The sequence below is a fragment of the Lucilia cuprina genome, chromosome 6 (assembly GCF_022045245.1).
Source record: "Lucilia cuprina isolate Lc7/37 chromosome 6, ASM2204524v1, whole genome shotgun sequence".
Lineage (NCBI taxonomy): Eukaryota > Metazoa > Arthropoda > Insecta > Diptera > Calliphoridae > Lucilia > Lucilia cuprina.
In genome coordinates, this window is record NC_060954.1 from 63201817 (window position 1) to 63223287 (window position 21471).

A 21471-nucleotide genomic window follows, 5' to 3' on the forward strand; every position below is an offset into this window, starting at 1 on the left:
TCAACCACCCGAAAAGAAACCATTTTTATAAATGGGGTATAAACAAACGAGTATGGTGAGGTTTGATGCAACTTACTACTGTTGTATGACACTTTTATCATGGTTCGAAACGAACCAAAATAAAATTAACATGTTCTTTTCATACTGTTTGATCTAGTGATAAGATCACTACTACTACTACTAGTCGTGTCAATAATAAATATAATAGATCGATCAAGAGTGATAAATACAAACATGCTGTGATACATTTGATGGTGTGTGATAATAGAACATGCAACATTTTAATCAAATCAGAAAAATTTAAAAAAAACTAATATTAACAGTTGTTTAAACATGTACAATACATACATAGATCTCAATTCAGACAAAATTTCCTTCCCTTAAATTTGTCGCACCAGATCAACAACAGAAAAACAAAAACAGTGTTTGTTGTTCATTCATTTTTAACATTGTTGATATTCACACCTCAGCAATATACTTCTACTACGATCGATGGTGGTGGTTGGTTTGATCAATTGCTTGATTTGTTTTTGTATTTCAACTAGCAGAGTCGTTTTGATGTGTGTCTAACCAACAACTAGTCTTACATACCTTTAGTCATCTTTTTAACGTGGTCTTGACAAGGTCGTTCTGTGAAACGCATGTTCAGTTCAGATTAGTTTATTTTATGATTTCAAAATAAAAAAACAACAATTTTAAGCGGGAACGATCTATAAAAACAATAATAAAATTTAATTTACGTAATAATACAAGGATTTCAAACGATACAAATCAAACAACCAAAGATTTTATTTATTAAAAAAATATTCAAAAATAACAACAAAAATATATTTTAAGAAAATTTATTAAAAATATTAAAGTTAAAAGGTATAAAAATTATAAATATTTTAATTTATAAAAAATCCTGGCTGAATGAAATAAAAAAGTTTTAGTGAAAATTTGTCTTAAAGAAAACTCACATTGAGTGACAAAATTTAAAAAGAAATTTTTATTTAAAATTGAAACAAATTTAATGAAAACAAAGATTTAAGCAAAGTTAAAATCCTAAAAAAGTGTTTATCAACAACAATATCTAAAGAATAATAATAATAACAGCAACAAAAACATATGTTTTGTTTGTAAAAAAGCTAAACAGCAACCACAGTAATATTAATATAACAACAACAGCAGTTTTTATGTGTAAGTGTGTGTAGGCGGCATTTGGTGTTTTGTTTGTTCGATTGTTTGTTTTATCTCACACAACCAACCTGAGCACCCTCACAACATAAGGCTGGTGTCTTAAGTCTTTCGATTTGAACACTTGTGCAGCAAGCAAAAGCTTACAAACAAACACCACAACAACACACTTGTACAAAAATTATCACAGAACGAAAAAAAAACAAATCAAATAACAAGTACTCTAGTATCTTACTTGGCAGAAAATTGAACAAAATTCAAATTAAAATAAAACATAAATTAAAAAAAAAAATTATAACCAAATTACGGAAAGAGACTAAAAACTGAAAGATAATAATAATAATAATTGTTCCGATATAAAATTATTAATTTTATTCTTCCTTAACAATCATCTTATGCAAATACATATATAACACTCAAAACCTGTTAACTTCATTAACAAACTCAACAAAAAATCAATTTCACTTTTGTTTAAAGAATTTTTTTGTGACTTTTTTTAAATTAAGTTTTTTTTTGTCTTTTAATATTCATATATTTAAATTCTTAATTGCGTTATTTTTTTGAGAAAAAAAAAAGAATAAGAAAAAAAACCCATCTACATAATATGATAATATTCTAAAGTTTTATTTCCTGTTAAATTAATAATCAATAGACCAAAAATATACAACAAAAAGATTCTGAAAGCGAAAACTATACAAAAATATATATTTATTTGTTTTTGTCACAATCATTAAAACTTTATTGTTGCTATAAACATTATTTGATTATTGATTTTGTTATTTATATAACAACAATACCTACAACCAAATAAATATATTCTTAAGCGTCATCAGGTTTTATTTTTTTTCATCTGTTGTAGTTGTTTTCTTTCAGAGAGTTTTTAGTCAAGGTCTTTGTAGAAAAAAAATAACAATTTTTTTTAAATATCAAAACCGATAATAACATTATGTCGTTTAAAGTTTCAAACATGTTTCCAATCATTTTAAACAATACAAAAAATGCAAATTAAACGCACATTTAAAACTAAATATAGTTTATATGATCTGTAAGTGTGTGTGTGTATGTTTTTATATACAATTATACATATATTGGCTTGAAGCTAAACTTTAAGATTATCATTATAAAAATACAACAATAGTGTTGGCAGCATCTTTATCCTCATCAGCTTTAACATCGTAAGCGTCTTTAAAGTATCATCTGTTTAAAGTTAAATTAATTTTTTCTTTAAGTTTTGTTTGTTTTTTTTTTTTTTGTTAAAGTTAAAATGAAAACATTATAATAAATTATCTAATTTTTTTTTTATTTTATTATTTTGTAAACCTTTTATAACTACAAATTTTTGTTATGCATATGTATAACTCTACTATTTGTATTAATTTTATTTAAATTTCCATGCCTATAGGCTGTTTTAAAAACGTCACAAATTTTTATGTATTTTTTTTTTTTGAGTTTTTGTAATAATTTGGTTTTTAAATTTGATTTTTAAAAATTTTGAAATATTTATGTATAATTTTATGTGTGTCATTGATTATTATGCATAAATTGTTTATGCATAAGTATGTTACTAAGTTAAAGTAGGAAATGTTTGTAACTCTAATTGATGATAGCGTTGGTTAAAAAAAAAGATTTTTATCTTTTCAAATGCTGAGATTTCAAGCAATAAAATTTTAGTTGAAATTTTGTTTTTTAAAATTTGTTTCAAATCATCTTTTATTATGGTTTTAAGTTGTAATTTAGGGCCTTATTCATACAAATGTTCATACAAAAATTGTTTTATAAAAATTTGATAAATTTTTTTAAATTTAGTTAATAGTTGGTGTTTTTTTAGTTTTTTTTTTTCAATGGTAGTACAATTAAATACAAGTTTTGTTCAAAAAGAAAAAAAATTGATAGCAAGAATTTCAAGTATCAGATCAGCTGATTGATTTCAGTTTAAAACAGATGTCTTTAAAATGTTTAATATTTTTTAAATAAATTTGTTTTTTTTTTTCATTTATAAGGAAACAAAATTGTTTTTCAAAAGTTTAGCGCCTAAACTTGATAACCAATAGAAAACCAATATACATTTGCAATAAGAGCAAAAAAGTTATTTTAAATTTAAAATTTCAAAAAGTAAGACTTAGTATAACATTTAAAAAGTATTGTAAAATCCAGTCTAAGATTTGTTGTCATTTTGTTATAATTTAGAAAAAAATTTATATGAAGAGAATGTAAGATATTCTATTTCTAAGGAAAATTAACAAATTTATACTTAGGACACTTTGTAAATAATACACACTTGTAAATATCCCAAAATCTCTAGTTATTTAACAAGCTAGACAGTAATAAATTAAGTCTACCTGTTATGGTAGATTTTTGAATGGATAAAATATGAAAAAAATGCGTGGTTTATTTAGGTTTTTACACGGCTACTACGTCACACTGTAGGATTTACTTCCTGTTTGGAAAAAGACAAAAACTCAAAAAAAAAAACGAATAATAAAGCTGAAAATAAAATGACAAGTTAATGACAGTAAAGACTGCAAAATAATATTGACAACTAAAGAAATAAACAAAAAAAAACTAAAAACAAAATGTAGTGATTGAGTGACTCATTTAATTCCAAAGAAATGGAATATTTTTGGTTGATGACATTTTAAACTAAATATAAAATAAAAACATATATAAATTAAATTTCAAAACGCATGATTTATAAATTCAAGGACATATTTATTTCAAACAATATAGCTATTTATTGTTTTAAAAAAAATTCTATTAAGTGTTAATGTGTTAAATTAACTAAGTAAGGAAATTTTTCGTTTATTAAAATTAAGTATTAAGAAATGTTTAAGCGTTAAAGACAAAAAGTTATAAAATTTAATTCAAAAAGAAAAAATACACACTCACACACAAAACACATTAAATAAAAATAACAATAAATTCGCCCACTGTCAATATTTAAATTTTGTTATTTTTTAATTAAAAAAAATAACAAATATATATGCATATATTTTATATTAAAACAACAACAATAACAACAGCAACAGTAACATATAAATAAAAATTTTAATACAAATGTATATGCTACGTTTTTAAACAATCTTAATTTTTTTTATAAAATATTTATTTATTGTACGTATTATAAAAAAAGCAAAAATGGCGTCTTAGTGACTTAAACATTTGACATTTTCAAAAATAAATAAATACACACACAGCCAGACCGACAGACAGACAGAGGTACTAAAGTACATACATATGAATATAGTATATACTTTATACATGTATATATAAATCGAAATTATCATTTTAATTGCTTAGTATATAGTGTTTTTAAGCTAAAAACAGATATGACACTTTTTTTATATGAAAAAAAAATTATATATATTTTTGAAAATATTTCCATTAGTTATCAAAATGATTGTGTCATTTCAAATCTAAGTAACAAAAGACTCTTCTTTAAAAAAGAAATATTTTAATTAAAATTTGTAGTTATTTTAAGGAAAACTTTTAAAGCTGTCATATACTTGTGTAAGATCTTACAATGTTGACAGATGAATATTCCGAAAATGTCTAACATAATGACAAATACATATTGTTTTGAAATTATTTTAGAAAGGCATTATTGACAATGTTGCAAGACAAACAGTTTAAGGTGACATGGTTATTAGACATTTTTCTGACAAAATTGTAAGATCTAACAACCGTGTATATACGTAGCTTTAGTTATATCAACCAAAATTAGGAAACATTTTTTATGAATTTTTCCAAGAAAGAATATTTTTTTATTCACGTTTGTTTCATAAATGTTTTCTATAAAAGTTTGTAAGATTAAATCATTTTCATTAATTATAATTAGAAAACAGGATCTATGGTAAACTATTACAATTTATACAAAATTTTTATTAAAGAATTTTTAAACAATCACGAAACTTAAACATAATTATCTAAAAGACCCTGATAACACAATAATTTGTTTGAAAAGGCAATATTTAATGATCTTTCATATAAATAATTTCATATTTCAAACAACAACAGCCTAAATAGAGTTTAGAGTTAATTTAAAGTACAAGCAGAACTAATAAAGATTAGCTACCGTATGAGTTTAAACAAAATTTTGTTAATTCTTTTTGTTGATAGTTTTTTTATTTAAAAAAATTTTAAAGCTTTTGAAATCTTTTTTTAAGCCATCAATCAAAACCACTTGTTGTCAATTATTATCAGCTAGACTTTGAAAACTACTTTAACTAATTTTGAAGTTTTTTTCTTATTTTCTTTTGTTATTATTTGTAAATTATGCTTGTTTATAGTAGAGACATAAAATAAATATTGAACTATTATTATTAAAATTTTTATAATTATTCTTGGTTTGTAAACACTTTTCAAAAATGTTGGCACCACAATGTCAACTCATTTTTTTGTTAATTAATCATTTGGGAATAGCTGAAGCCTTAAAATTCAAATTTACAAATTTTTATTTAGACCATTTTTATAAATTTAATAACCAAAAGATAAAGATAAAGATAAAAATTTAATTAATAATTTTAATAAATGGTTATTAATTAATTTATTACTTTTTTAGTGTTTTTTTCTTAGTTTACATCTTTTACATAAATTTCTCAAAAATTATTCAAATTTTCAAGAAGTGAAACTATAAATAGTTAAAAGGTGCGGTTTTTAAATAAATTATTTTATTCAGCAGTTTTATTTGTTTTCACTAATGTTTGTATAAAAATAAAAAAAACACTCATAAAACTTAAATTAAATAATAATGATAATATTAATAAAACAGAAAACTAAAAAAACGCCAAAGATGACATGAAATTTGAAGGTTTTTTTGGTATTGGATTGATGAATTTCATTTCATGTTGTTATCTCGATTTCATTTAATGCAGGCAGTTAAGTAATCACATACAACATTTGATCATAATGCTTATGATGACGATTATGACAATGATCATGTTTAAAGATGACCAATATTTTAAAGATTTATATGTTAAACATTTTGGTTTTATTTTGAAATTTAAAACTCAAATATTTCAAGTATAAGAAATACAAAAATATTAAAGAAAACTTTACATTTTATTCAGCCAGTGGTGTGTGTTTTTTTTCTCATAAAGAAAATTCTTAATTTTGTTTAAATTAAATAAAAAAATTAAAAAAAACTTGGCCTTATCGTAAAATCTCTCTATAAATTGCTCAAACATTTTCAACAGGTTATTGTATTACAACAATCACCATCGCCCACACAAATACATATCAAAGAACCGCCACTTAGTCCTGGAAGCCCAACAAATCATACAGAAACCATGTACGCTGCCGGCGGCGGCACTCAAATTTATCTGCAGGTAAGTTGAAAACAACAACAACAACTAAAATGCAAACCTTGCTGCATGCAAACAAATTAAAATATCAAAGTTAATCTTATTGTTGTTGATGGTGATTGAAATCCTCTTAATATAGACAATTTGGTTACAAATGACTTAAGACATGAAAAGTTCTCTTTCGAGCTGTTCAGTTCAGTTCAGTACGATTCCATTTAATTTGTTTTGTTTTGGATTTTTTATGTTTTCACTTTCATGACATGTGGTGTCAAATATATTGCCTTTTGCGGTAGGCAGTTTAGTATCATTTTATAGTAGTTGGAACAGGTTGAACCGTTAACAGACATACAAAAAAAAAACAAACCACCACACTCACTCATATTCCCTTCCGTTTTAAACGGCAGCATATAAAAGAAGGCTGCTAACAAAAAATCAACAATGATTTAGCGCCAGTATTAACTAAACCGGAATCTCCTCAAAAGTAACAAAAAAAAAAAAATACAACAAATTATAAGAAGAGAAGAAACCAAAAACATTTAAAAAGAACACGTTCCTCACACACGCCAACCAACTTACCAGCCAGCTAACCAGTTAACTATCCAATCTGTCAGAGCAGCAAAAGATGGAATAAATATACTTACTCCTCCGCAGACTTAAGAACACAAACATATAAAAAACAATACAACAAACTTGTGGGAATATACATTCATTCTTACACACATAATAAAACGTACGCACCAGCAACAAATATCACAGTGACTTTTTTTAATTGAAAAGAACTTTTTTAAGCCGATTAACACCCTCAATGCCAATAGCAACAACAATACGAATTATGGATATAACTCGAGCAAAATGTTTAATCTTGATCATAATTTATTTTATATTTGTAAATTAGGGTCCTCATCAAAACTCCGCAGCTGGACCAGGCAGCAATGTAAACACACAAACACCCAGCCCCGGACCTTATATTGGAGCCGATGGCTATGGCATGTATACAACTAGTCGCTTGACAACAGCTCCAACCACCACATTCATCTCGGAACCCTACTATCGTGAATATTTCCCAACAGATGGTCAAGGTTATGCACCTACCCGCACTATATACGGCGACAGTGAAGGTCCCCATCCGGGTACCACTTATGAAGGACGTTTCACTACCACAACCACCAACAGTGGTATACCACCTCCCCATCCATCAGCGAATGTAACGAAAAACAATGGTGGCACCCCCATCTATGCAAAGACAGTAACAGCTGCTGGCCTCACAGTCGACTTACCCAGTCCGGATTCCGGCATAGGAGCAGACGCTATTACACCCCGAGATCAAAACAATATACAACAGGTAAGTTGAATGAAAATCACAAATAAAATTAAAAATATCATTCGTTCATTTGCCGTCTCAATAAACTGCTGAGGAAAGGAAGTAAAATGTTATTCCTTCCTCTGCTGGCTTGAGCAGCAGCAGCAGTTTGTGTTGAGAAGCTGTGATTTCATGGTTGATTGTTTTCTTGTTTCAGAGCCCAAGTGGTTGGTTTTTGTAAATATATATTTATATGTTATAATATTATTTTAATTATTAGGATTTATTTATTTTTCTATTTAATTAACAAAACTGGTAATATTTTTGCAAAAACTATGAATAGTGAGTGCGTGTAGCGTCCAAATATTTTATTTTTATCTCAACAATATTTGTTTATTTAATTAATTGCATTTTGAATTTTCTTAATTAATATAATAATATTTAATGTTTATTTTTTGTTTTGTGTCTCATTTTAGTCCTTCGATTATACGGAACTTTGTCAGCCCGGTTCATTGCTGGATAACAATGGCGGCATACCGGTTTCGGTCAATAGCATACAACGTGGTGCTGTCAGTGTTCATGGTGGCCAAAATAGTCCCACAACCTCATTAGGTGGCACCAGTGCTAATGGTAGTGCTACACGTTCCAGGCCATGGCACGATTTTGGTCGACAAAATGATGCTGATAAAATACAAATACCAAAAATGTAAGTTTAAATTAAAAATTATTTTTGTATTATAAACTATATCAAATTGAAACGAAAAAAGTACATTTTCAGTAAAACATTTTTAAACAATTATAAATTTCTTAAAATCTTAAACAATTTTCCTCAAAATTCTTCAGAATTTTAAGCAGAAATTATAGAATTTTAAATAAAATTTTAATTTTTATACAAAAAATATATAGAATTTTAACAGAAATTTCTAACAACCAAATTTTTAATTAAATAAAAAAATTAGTTCATAGCACTGAAAGATCAATTTGAAAAACATCATTATTTTTTTATATTCAACAAACTGCCCTTTATTTTCAGATTCACAAATGTTGGTTTCAGATATCATCTAGAGTCGCCAATAAGTTCATCCCAAAGACGAGAAGATGATCGAATAACCTACATCAACAAGGGACAATTCTATGGCATCACCTTGGAATATATACCCGATCCCGATAAGCCCATCAAAAATACAACAGTTAAGGTAAGTGTCTATCAAACATTAAAAATAAAATAAATTCATAGGAATATTAAAATAACAAACAAAGATGAAATAGAAATAAATCAAATAAAGAAATGTTCATCGTCAACTGGATAAGTAGTAAGAGAATTAAACTGATGTACATATGCAAATGTTTAGAATAGAAAATGTTTCTCTGTGATAAATTAGTCCTTTAGGGGGGAGAATTAAAAGGAATATATAAACTTAAATAAACATTTAGCTGAAAGCAAGAAAGACAGACAGACTGCCAGCAGGATTTTCTTAAAGACAGTTGAAATATGTATAAAGAGTTGTGTAAACAAACGTTAGTGATTTGTCATGTTCTGCATGATTTAGAATTTTAGCACTTCCGTAGAAGACACAAAAAAAATAAATAAGAGGAAAACAACCCTTTCATTTCCATTTTATGTTTTTGTTATGGAAATCAATCTACAACGATGTCTACACTCGTCAATGTCATTTCAAATCAGGACAATTATTTCAATGATCAGATGAGATGATGATGATGAGTTGATAGATGATAAATGATTTTTATGATTTATGTATTTACTGGATCCCTTTTATTTACTGCCATTGTTATATAATTTGCGCAACATTTAAGAAAGTATACAGAAGAAGTAAAAAATAAACTACATCTTACAATCTCTCTTTAACATCTCAAGTGTATTTGTTTAGGTTCAAGAGACAAAATCGGTTACAATCATCGCTCCTGGTGAGCCAGTGAGTAATTGAGATCTTTTGCTAACATTATCAATCATATTCAAAGATAACAGTGAATAAAATTAAGTACCAAACAGGATATGTTAATTTTCGAAATCAAAAAATAGAAATTTGTTACAATTTGCTGCTGCTACTGTTGAAGTTCGTTTATACAATAAACATGAAGTTTTTTATATTTCTCAGGCATTTTTTTTGTTGCAATTCCTTTTTTTTTTGTATTTTTTCTGTTTCATTTAACGATTTTTCTTTAATTGCTTAGCAAAGCTGCAGTTGTAATTTAAAACTACCAAATGTCTGTCAGTGCATAAGTGTGTGTGTGTGTTTTTTAGTTTCATGTTATAATTTGCTGTCTCTTAAAACTTATAACGTTTAAACTTTCCTTTATAATAAAACTAAAACAACAATATTTTCTCCATCTAACATTTTATATAATTTTTTTAAATGATTTTCACTAGTCTATTAAAAAAATAAACTATTTTTTTGTCTTTAACTTTTATCGAAGTATTAAGTGCGTATGTATGTTTATTATTATTAATTCGGTTTATGCGTGGTTTTCTTTTTTTATATTAAACACAAACTATTTTTCAAAAGAAAAACTAGCCTTGAGGCTTTTATCGTTATTACAAAAATTAAAAAATAAATATTACACACATCATATTTAAGCAAACCATGACTCGAGTAGACTGTCTGTCATGCCAAGATATTGATATTTTTAACTGTATTAATTTTATGATATCAAATTTTCCATTTGTTAATTATTTATTTTTTAAATTATTATTTTTAAACATGAAACTCTTAATACATTTTCTGCTGCTAGACTTTATATTTAATTTCTTTTTTTTCAATATCATATTGAAATTGATGCATTAAGTGAATAAGAAAATCAAAAATGCATTTAAAACAATTTGCATAAAAATCTCATAAATAAAGTTAAAGGCTCAAGTAACAACAATACAATCTTAAGGCTGCTCTTTTTTGTTTTTAATTTCCTTTAAGCAAAAATATTTTATACAAAATCATACAAAAACAAGAAGACACAACAGAAAAAATACAACGAATAAAGTGTCAACTTTAATTTATGTTTGTTTAACTATAAGCCCTTCATGCAACATCCCCAGCACTGCACATACAATAAGCCTTAAATGAAGAAGAAGATGAAGAAGAAAAAAGGATTGAATGCAAATTTTTATTTCTGTTCAAATTATTTACGATCCAAATCTAAATCTTAACTGTTTGCTCAGCAATCTATCTTTATCGTGTTAACTAAGCATAGCAAATTTAAATTTCAATTTAAGAATATCATCAACAGCAGCAGTATTTCCTAACATACTCTGCTTTTTTAAACTCTTTCTTTTTAGTTTAGTGGAGTTTATAAATGAGGGTAGTTTTTCCACAGATGCCCTGTCTATTTGTTTGTCTGTCTGTCTTTGTGTCTTGGTTTAAATGACAGACAAAAAAATAAAATAATCATCTTCAGTTGTTTTCTTTTCTTATATTGGTTTATGTCCTGTTCATTAATTTGAATTTTTTGTCTTAAAAAAATGATCTCTTGCAAAGATCGTTCTTTATTCTACATTTAATGTTCGATTTATGCAAATTTTCTTAAATACATTTTTTATGGGGATTTTCTTTGATGAAAATTTATAACCTTTTGACTTTTGCTTTAAACGAAGGTGATGGTGTGGAAATTAAAAATATAAACATTGTACCTAGAATGTGAATATTACTCTTTTTTGAATTTTTGTTAATAATTAGTTTAATATTGTCTGCATTTTAAGAACTTTAATAATTTTCCTATTTACCTATAAACTAATATTTAATTTGTTTCTTCATCTATAATATAGAGTGTGATTATGTTAATGTTCCGTGAAGAGAAATCGCCTGAAGATGAAATTAAAGCCTGGCAATTTTGGCACAGTCGACAACATTCTGTGAAACAAAGAATCTTAGATGCAGGTAAGTCTATTTAAAATAAAAATTAAAAAACTCAAATTGTTTATTGGTCGATTGTAATGAAAATGCAATAATTCAAGAAAATTAATTATCTTAACGAAACTATTTTTTGGTTTGTTTAAATTTCAAAGTCATCGTAATGCAATAGTTGGCTCAAAAAAAAAAGAAACAAAAATGTAACGATTTTTAATTATATTCAAAATGTTGTAAAATCGTGGTTTTATTGACTCCCACGTGTAACAAACAGATGGGAGACTTTTGTTGATTTTGATTATGCGATGGTGTTGTGCTATGATTCTTGTTGCAACATGTTAAAGTTAATGTTAATGTATGTTCGAATGTCGAATGTATGTTTTGTCCGTTAGTATGTTTGATTATTTAAACATGACTGTTTGTTAATGTGTAATTTGAGACAATGTTGCTTCATTTTCATGCTTGTTGTTGTCCCTGGTTCTCTGGGAAATAAAATCTTTATTTCTACAACAAGTGTCATATTGAATATATTGCATACATACACACCTATATACTACATACAAATATACATATTGTGGGTATTCAGGCCCAACGATGCTTATCATTTGATATTATGTGTGAGTGTGTGTTTTTTTTTGGTTATTGGAGATCATTGTAAGTTTTGTAATTTTATTGAATACGCATCGAATGAATTTGTTGCGGGCAATGTCCAATGGCCATTATAACAAAGATTTCATGGCTGATAAAAAAATTAAAGGCCTTTGCTTTTTTACACAACACAAGACAACACACAACCCATACCTTTAATGTGCAAGTACACAAACATACAGACAAGTATTGCGATGTATTCATACCCGTATGCAGGCAAACTTTAAGGGGAGTCTTTGGCAATCACCTGCGTCTCTCTTTGGCTAATTGGAAAATCATCCAAAGGAGTGTGTAGTTTTGCTGCAGTCTGCAAAGGTATAACGATGGCATGGATATTGGCATGTTCGTTTGGGCCTTAAAATGCCAGATCTATACATTGTGATAAGTAATTGCTAATATGTTTTCAAAAAAAAAAGAAAAATTTGTATGTTCGTTAAATAAATGTGAGCATGTGTGAATAAAGATGACAAATGACCAAATCATAATTGTGTTCTTTTGCTCTCCCTGTTATTTTGTAGCCAGCTACAAATTGTTGCCTAAATGGCTTTTTGTTTGTAAATTATATTCACATATTACTATTTTCTTTCGTTTACAGATACCAAGAACTCAGTGGGTTTAGTTGGCTGCATTGAGGAAGTCTCCCACAATGCCATAGCAGTCTATTGGAATCCTTTAGAAAGTTCTGCAAAGGTAAGTTTTTTTATAACAAAAATTTCATTATTTATACCACTGTATTACGTGTCCCCTTTTAAAAGCCTACCGCTTAGTGCTTATAGTTATTAAGCTTATTAGCTTGTAACTTTTCCGGCAGCAGCAAAAAACAAAAACTAAAAACAGCCAGCACTATTTGGTTCACAGCCCCTGAAAGAGAGTAAATGATAATGTTAATGAAAACACATAAATATCAGTAAGCGATTAAAGCTAATCAAGCTTAATTGCAACAAAAAAAAACATATTTTTTTCTACGGTAGCTGCTAGTGAACAATATGGGGAACTTAATGCAACTCTTACATCTTTACTAAAAGTGAACACAAGGTGTTATTGTTTAATTTACTTCTTGTGGGCCTAAGACTACAACTACTATTAACTGCTAAAAGTTATTTTCTACTGCTTCATCATCATGCATAACTTATGAAAAATATCTCAATTTCCGTTGTTGAAAATTACATGACTGCCTCTTTAACGTAAAACATTAGTTAGTCAGTGAGCTACATAATGTGGTCGCCTTTTGTTGCATTCATGTAGAAATCCTTTTAGGCCTTATGTTTAGTTTTCATTTTTACATTTTCGTTTCTTAAAGGTGGCCCAGGTTGTAGTTTTTTCTGTAGCATTGTTCTTTTATGTAAGAGCACCTGGTTGTATGTAGCAGTATTCTAAGTTGGGTTTTTTAAGGGTAATATTTTACTATGGCATAGAATTATGCCACACATTTCTTTTAGTTTTCTTTTGCTTCAGAAAACATAAAAATAATTATTTTTTAATGACACAGAAATATATTAATTAGGTGGTTTATAAAGCTTAGAAAATTATTAAATACTTAAAACTAATGAACATATATCATAACTAAAGCTAAATACTGATAAAAAACAAAAGACTTAAGAAACAAACTTGCATGAATCTAGTGGTGGGTGTTTAAATAAAACCATATATTTTTAGTTTTTTACTTTTTTTTAAAATTTCCATAATATGCATAAGTTATATGTAAAATCTATTAAAAAGGAGGCGTTTTCTTTTTAAATATTTTCAACCAATTGAAAAACGTTTGTTTATTTCATTTTATTTTTTTGTGACAGTAAAATGTGCGCCATTTATTAAAAACAAAAAACAAAAAATAAACAGTCACACTTGCATGTTGTTTGATTTCTTTTAACACTCTATACTTAATGTTTTTGTTGTTGTTTAGTATTTTTCTGTTTTTCTTTTTCATTAACCATATAACGTTGACGTAATCATTAATGCTAATGTGTTTCATATTATTGTTATTACCAGCAATTAGCACCTCACGCACTTCATGGCGCAGTACATTAAAGTTATATACATACATGCATATATATGTGTGTATATCTGTATGTAAAATAACATTATGTGCAAAAATATATATGTAAACATTAAGATGGCTCCACTATTTTTAAAAGCAAACAAAAACTGCTTGAAACTAAACTAAATCAGACATATTTCATATAAAAAATATATAAAAAGGAGCCATCCTAATGTATAAATTTATAAACACAACAGCACTAGCAAGGCAATAAAAGAGAAATGAAATATTTGTAAATGCTTGTAAGTGTGTGTTTAATGTTAAATATTTATTTATGCAAATTTATTCAATTACTGACCAATTGCAAAATTGCTGGAACATTTAAAAAACGTAATAAACTGACAAATACAAAACATTTTATAGTACAATTCCAAAATTTAGAATAGTGAGGATCAGCCATTAAAAAATTACACTTTTGATATTTTTTTTAATTATTACACTTTTTTATTTACAAACAAATTTTGCTCATACTCTATTATTAATTAAATCTAGAGTGTATTAATAAATTACATTTTCTTATTTTGCATATTTTTTTAAATTATATTTGTTATAATTGATTGTAGTCAATGCTGGTGTAATATTAATTGAAATTAAATTTAAATGAGTTTAGTTTAGATTTGTTTGTTGTTAAATTTTTTTATTACTATTTTGACTTAATACAAAAGCAATATAATTAAATCATTTGCAATTTCCTGTGCAATTCTAACAAACAAACAGTGGCCATTTTAAAACACTATTTTTTTCGTTTTTGTTTTTAAATTGTATAGAAAATGTATTTAGTTGTGAGTTTGTTAATAAATCACATTTAGTTTCACTTAAATGCAGTTGTTACAAACGCATTCTATGGTGATTATGTCAGCCGTATTAAAACATTTTTACTAGCTGAACAAAAAAGAAACACTAGACGTTTTTTTCATAGTTGTTGGTTGTTTTTCTTCAATCACTGCCACTACAAGGCTTATTAAAGTATTAAAATTCATTGTAAATATAGAAAATAAAATTTCCATAAAATATACTACAAAAAATAAAAATAAAACATATTTTATAAATACTGCTGCTACAACGGTTTTCTGAACTGTTTTTGTTGGATTAACCGACTATCAGGTCAATTATGACACTTGTTTCGTTTATTATAACAATAATAATGATATTTTATTAAAAATAATAATCCTATAATAGTTTCAATATATTATTGTAAAAGTAAGGTTTTTGACTTTCTTATACAATTATCATTTATCATCATATTTGCAACACTATTTTTTTAAGTTCTGGTCATTGAAAGTGGCTGTTAAAGGTTTTAACCTAACAATCAAATCTTGAGGATCTATAAGAATTCTGGCTGGTTGCTCTGGTTGCATACAGGTGTGGCATGTACTTTACGTGGCATTAACAAAATAATTATACACTTTACATACCTCTCAGGGATGACCATTTTGGTAAAATACTATTTTATCTATAAAAACGCTTACCATGCCACTCTTTCCTGCTTTCTTCGAAGAATAACTTACTGGCACTTTATCATACATTTAGCTTGTCCGTCTGTCAGCATGCGTACATACTTTTGCTCATACTTAGTTAGATATGCAGCTATGTACATATGTATGTATGTCTTTAGCTAATTAATTTTCTTGGGCTTAAGCCCAAGTTAAAAATAATAAGATTTTGCCTATGTTTATTTAATGTCCATCTATTGCAAAGATTATTTGTGTTTTTGAGGCGAGCAGTGGAAGATGAAATGTTTAAAATTGCCAATTGCATTTATTTATGGTGTGTTGTTTAAAAGATATGAGATTGTGGACAACAAAAAGAACAAAACAATAGGAAGAAATTCATTTACAAATTGTTTAAAGCTCATCTCTTTTTCTGTTTGTGTGTGTTACGCCCGCCTTAACTTCTCCTTTGGCCACAAACAATGTCACATATACATTCGGTTCCAAACTGTAATCTGCCAAGTTATACAAGACATTCTTTTTTGTTTTGTAATGTTTAGTTTGTTATCGGTTGGCTTGCAAAATCTCTGCAAATCATAATGCAATAGTATTTTAAACGTCTAAATGTCTGCTGTATTAAGGCAGCTTTTGCATGATGATGTTGATGATGGTGATGACGATGACGACCATGTAAAGTCAAAGAAGTTAGTGAGTGACTGACTGACTGACTGAGTGAGTGAATGGTGGCTCTGCCCTAAGCTTTATTTGGTAAGCCCGTGTTCGCTAATTAATTCCCATTAAATGTTAGTGGCTGTTTTGGTTGCTGCTGTAGCTGCTGCTGCAGCATCGTTGCACTTTGCCATTAAAAATGGCTGTAATAAGCTTAGACTTTGTTTGTTTGTCTGTTTGTTGGATAGTTGATGTTATTGCTGCTTGTTTGTAAATGATTATGCGTTTTTAGTTGTATATTGTGTAGTTTGTATTTATTCGTTTTGTTAAACAACAATGTGTAGATGATGATGGATTTTCCAATAGCTCTTGCCCCTTTTCTGTACGATTTTGTTGTGTTGTTTTGCGTTTTTTCTACTACTTTTGCAATAACATTCTCGAAATTGTTTTAAACACATTTCCACTGAAACAAAAAAAAAGACTACAAAAAATAAAACAAACATTTAAACAATCATACGCACAATCACATGGAATCAAAGAAACAAGTGAGTAGAAGAAGAAGTACAAGCAGGAGCAACGGCAGTAAAAACCATCATTTAACAACTTTTATAATGTGTTGCAGTCAAAGCCCATGTATGTATGTATGAATGCAAGATGATGTGCGTTGCAATGATATTAAATAAAAATTAAATGTTTTTTTCTTATATTTTATTGTTGTTGTTTTTTTTTACTTCTCGGCTGTTGTTGTCGTCTTCTTCTTCATGATTTGATATTGTGATTTATTGTAATGTTTGCTTAAAAATCAACAGCAGCAACAAAACCAACATCAAATGCAAACTGCAGCAGTCATCATCACCATAATGGTTTAAGTAGCCAACTTTAAAGTATCCATCTACAACATCTACAATACGTTTCTTACTGTTCTTGTTGTTGGTTTCTTTTTGCCATTTATTTTGTTGTTATTTGTTTATTATTTAATGGTTGTTGTAGTTGTTGCATTTAGGTATGTGCGTGTGCTTTTAAGCAATTAATAGCCAATGACAAATGCTGTAAAATAACTGCATGTCCAATGTTTGAAAATGGCATCTAAAATAAAATAAAATGATATGAAAAAACGAAGAAGAATTAATTTCTTCTGCTTCTTTGTATAATATATTTGGTTTCCCTGCCGTGTTTGTTGTAACGTTTTTTTTTTTTTTCTCGAGCTGCCATCTGATAATTTCTTTTTATGTTTATGATTTCCTTATAGTTGCATTTTACATACTTATTTTGTTTTTAATTTATTTCAAAATTCTAAATTAAAATTCTTTTCTCTTTTATAGATAAATATCGCCGTGCAATGTTTAAGTACAGATTTTAGCAGTCAAAAGGGTGTGAAGGTAAGTCAAATTAAAATTTAAATATTTTTTTTCAAGTTTGCTGTTGTTCAGTTATTTTTAAAAAAAAAATCTTCTTTAAATATTTGCCAATTAAATAGTTAAAAAACAAATAACTTAGGAAACAAACTAAAAATGCTTAAAGTTTTTCTTGCTTTAAATGGTAACTCTTAAAAATCAATTATTAAAAAAATACTTGTTGTAACCCATAAAAGACAATTTATGGCAAAAAACATGTTAAATTAGAATTTGTCACACATTTCCTCTTCAAACGAAAATTAAAAAACGAGAGAGAGAAAAAATGTAAAAAATAAAAAATATTTTCTTTAATCAAAACATAAATCATCAAGAAAAACTGTGTAAATAATAAATGTCTTGTTTTGTGGCTGTAGTTGTAGTTGTTGCTAGTTTTTGCTTCATGCACCATTGTAAAATCCATAAATAAGTTTTGTAAAAAGGCGTAGTTGTTGTAACCTGATCGAAGTGTTAAACTACATAATATTTTTGTTAAGCTTTCTATTATTTCTGGACAATATCGTTCAGATAGTAAAAAACAAAAAAAATCACCATTCAACAATCTCACGCATTTTTTTTTTAATTTTGTACATCTTAAAAATTTTGCGTTGGTTAATAAAACAAAATGTAGCAAAAGGCTATGAAAAAAAATGAAAAGGCTTTTGACCATAGCGAGTGTTGGAGCAACACGACAAACCAAAAGTAGATGGAGCAGAAAATGAAGAAGACGAAGAAGCAAAAAGGAAACAACGGCATAAACATGTTTTGCTATTATTGCTGCCGCATCTGTCAATAAAATATCGATTTAACATTTGCCTTAACATCGTGTCGCACATGAAAAGCATAAAATGTCTTGTTTGTTTGTAAAGCAACGCTCTACAACATACGTTTCATTTTTTTGTTTCTTTGCTATAGTTGTTGTTGTTTTTCCTTTTTTTAAGCTTTTTTCACGCATAGTATAGCAACAAAAAGAAAAAATAAGGAGAAAAAAATTAAATCAACTGTTTTCTTTAAACACGACATTAAAAGTGTTGCAACAATATTTTATTTATTTACGTTTATTTTTTACTCTTGAAATTTTAATAAATTTTCAATATATTTTATTTTTTTATAACAAAAACAACAACAAGAGCAACTGCAACATAATAAGCAACAACAAGAAATGCAATCTGTCATGTATATGACGCACGACCAACAGACAGTTGTATGTAGAGTCGTCTATGTATGTCTGCATATAGAGTTAACATTACTTATGCCTTACTAAACACTAGATCCTTTTTTATCCTGTTGATTAAGAATGAACAAAAGTAAATTATAATATTTCTTTTTATATGATGAGATTTTTTATATAAACAGGAAATTGCTTTAAAAAAACTTTAATTTAAATATTATTTTCTCTGCGTTAAATGAGAGTTTAGTGTTTTTTAAACAATTTTTTTTTTGTTTTGCTTTTTTCTGCATGTCTTTGTTACATTTTACAACGACAATATAATCATGTTTTTATAAAAAAAATATATAAGAAAAAGATGAAATAAATTGAGAATTAAATAAAGTAAAAATATTATTAATGACTTATCAAGTGGGCGCTTTGCATGTTGCAATATAACAAATGAAAATGCAAAAATGTCGAGCAAACAACCAACAACGAAAACAACATTTTTTTCTGCTGTTGTGTATACACTTGCAGCCGTTTATTTTGTTATATGGAGCTGCACTTACTCTTTAAACGAATACAAAAATCTAGACATGAAATGATTTAAACTAAAATAAAAAATATGATTTTTTTAACAGGTGACAAAAATGAGACCATTTTGTAGTTGCTGTTGTTGTTGTGAAAACAAAGTGAAATTCATAATAATAATAATGAAAAATATTGAACTCAATACTAATCTATGGATAGGTATCATTTTAGTTTTTTTAAATAAAAAATGAAGCGGTTGTTGTCATTTTGTTGCGTTTCATTTAAGTGTATTGAAATTTATGCGTGCCTGGTTTGTTAGTTTATGTTGCAACAAAACGTATTTTTTAATTAAGATTACAAGTATGTTTTTGTTGTTGTCATTATTATTATTATTTTCAACCCATATGACTCTCTATACTAGGCTGTTGTTGTTTTCTTTTTTTATGCTGTCAATGACATTGATATCAAGCTACAGGTGTTTTTTCTATATGAGAACGTTAAACTTTAGTTTTTTTTAATTTTTAAAGAAATCTTAAAAAAAAAAACATTTTAAAAGGGAGTTTTTCAATTCAATTTATTTATTGTGTTTTCTTTTATAATTTTCTATTCAATATGAATCAAAAAGGTTTTATCGTATTAAATCACTAGATTAGTTTGACATTTATTATATTTGTTCGTTTATTTATGTTGTCTTAAGATCACTAATATCTTTAAACAATATTCAATTTTAAAATAGCCCCCTTTATTTGTTGTTGTTGCAAGTGATAAAACAATAAAGAATGACTTTTTGATTTAATTTTCTTTTAATAAAAAGAAAATCTATTATTAGAATTTTACCTGCTTCTGCTGCGAAAAGAGCAGCCAGTGTTTTAAACAATAAATAAAAAGAGATTTTCTTAATTTTAGAAAACAACATAGTTTTCCTTTGTCTATTGTTAAAACTTCTTGACACAAATGATATTTTATTGAACACATATGGTGAGAAGAGATATACATATATGTATAAAAGAAGGTCTTTTCAATTGGACTCTTTTTGTAGGCTTATTAGAATCTTTAGATTGTGTTAAGTGACTCTAAAGTCTTAAATGTATAATCTCTTTGATCTTTATGGTAAGTCATAAACATCATAGTTTTAATGCAAATTGATATTAATATTTCAAATAACTAGAACAACTAGAACACACTTACTATTCATTATGATTATTAAATTATATGTTTGAATGCAAACGAATTAAAAATTGGATTTATATGCCACAACAGTTGAATAAGTTTTTGTTGCTAAGTCATCTAAAATTCAGGTATTTGCTAGATTCTATTTGTGTGTCTAAAAATTTATGATTAATGTAAATTAATTTGCTAATTGCATGGTTTTTCATGCACAATATTCATTACAGTTGTTTTTTTAATACAGTTTCTCTTAAATGCCAAATGGCGACAATTTTGATTGCTAAATATTAAAGCAGTCAGCAACAAATGGCAACGGAAGTTGCTACTTATATGAGCATATAAATTTTACTCGTTCGTTTGTGTGTGTGTGTGTGTTTAGTGGCATTTAAACTTTAAATTGAAATTACTTAATTATTAAGAAGAAAAAAAAAAAAAAAACAAAACAAGAACAACAAACAAACTGTATTTGTAGTTTAAATATCATAAAAGTGGATCATGCTTATAATAACTTTATTTTTCTTTTAATTTTCTCAGGGTTTACCACTACATGTACAAATCGATACATTTGAAGATCCTCGTGATGCCCAAGTCTTCCATCGAGGCTATTGTCAAATTAAAGTTTTCTGCGATAAGGTAAGTATCCAGCATTTGCTACATTCACTTTATTACATTTAAACGTATAATAAAGCTGCTGACTGTTACTTTTTAAAGCTGCTGCAATCTGCAGTTAACTTGGACATTATTTTTTTTTATTTTATAAATAAAATTGTGTGACAAGTGACGTAATATGAAAAAAAGTAGGCGTCAATCA

The 21471-nt window shown here is 27.1% G+C and overlaps 1 protein-coding gene across 6 annotated transcripts in view; it reads left to right on the plus strand.

The window, feature by feature from the left end:
• Positions 1–21471, plus strand: part of LOC111687328 (protein grainyhead) — a 121756-nt gene that overhangs the window by 89066 nt on the left and 11219 nt on the right. For 4 of the 6 annotated variants that reach the window (XM_046954638.1, XM_023449773.2, XM_046954639.1 and 1 more), the window contains 8 exons: positions 6369–6500; positions 7372–7818; positions 8253–8482; positions 8810–8972; positions 11555–11666; positions 12880–12974; positions 17744–17800; positions 21195–21293. In XM_046954638.1, the coding sequence (XP_046810594.1) occupies positions 6369–6500; positions 7372–7818; positions 8253–8482; positions 8810–8972; positions 11555–11666; positions 12880–12974; positions 17744–17800; positions 21195–21293 (1335 nt within the window). Of the gene's footprint in view, positions 1–319; positions 868–6368; positions 6501–7371; positions 7819–8252; positions 8483–8809; positions 8973–11554; positions 11667–12879; positions 12975–17743; positions 17801–21194; positions 21294–21471 lie in introns of those variants that run through there. The other 2 variants (XM_046954642.1, XM_046954640.1) reach the window with 2 other exon arrangements.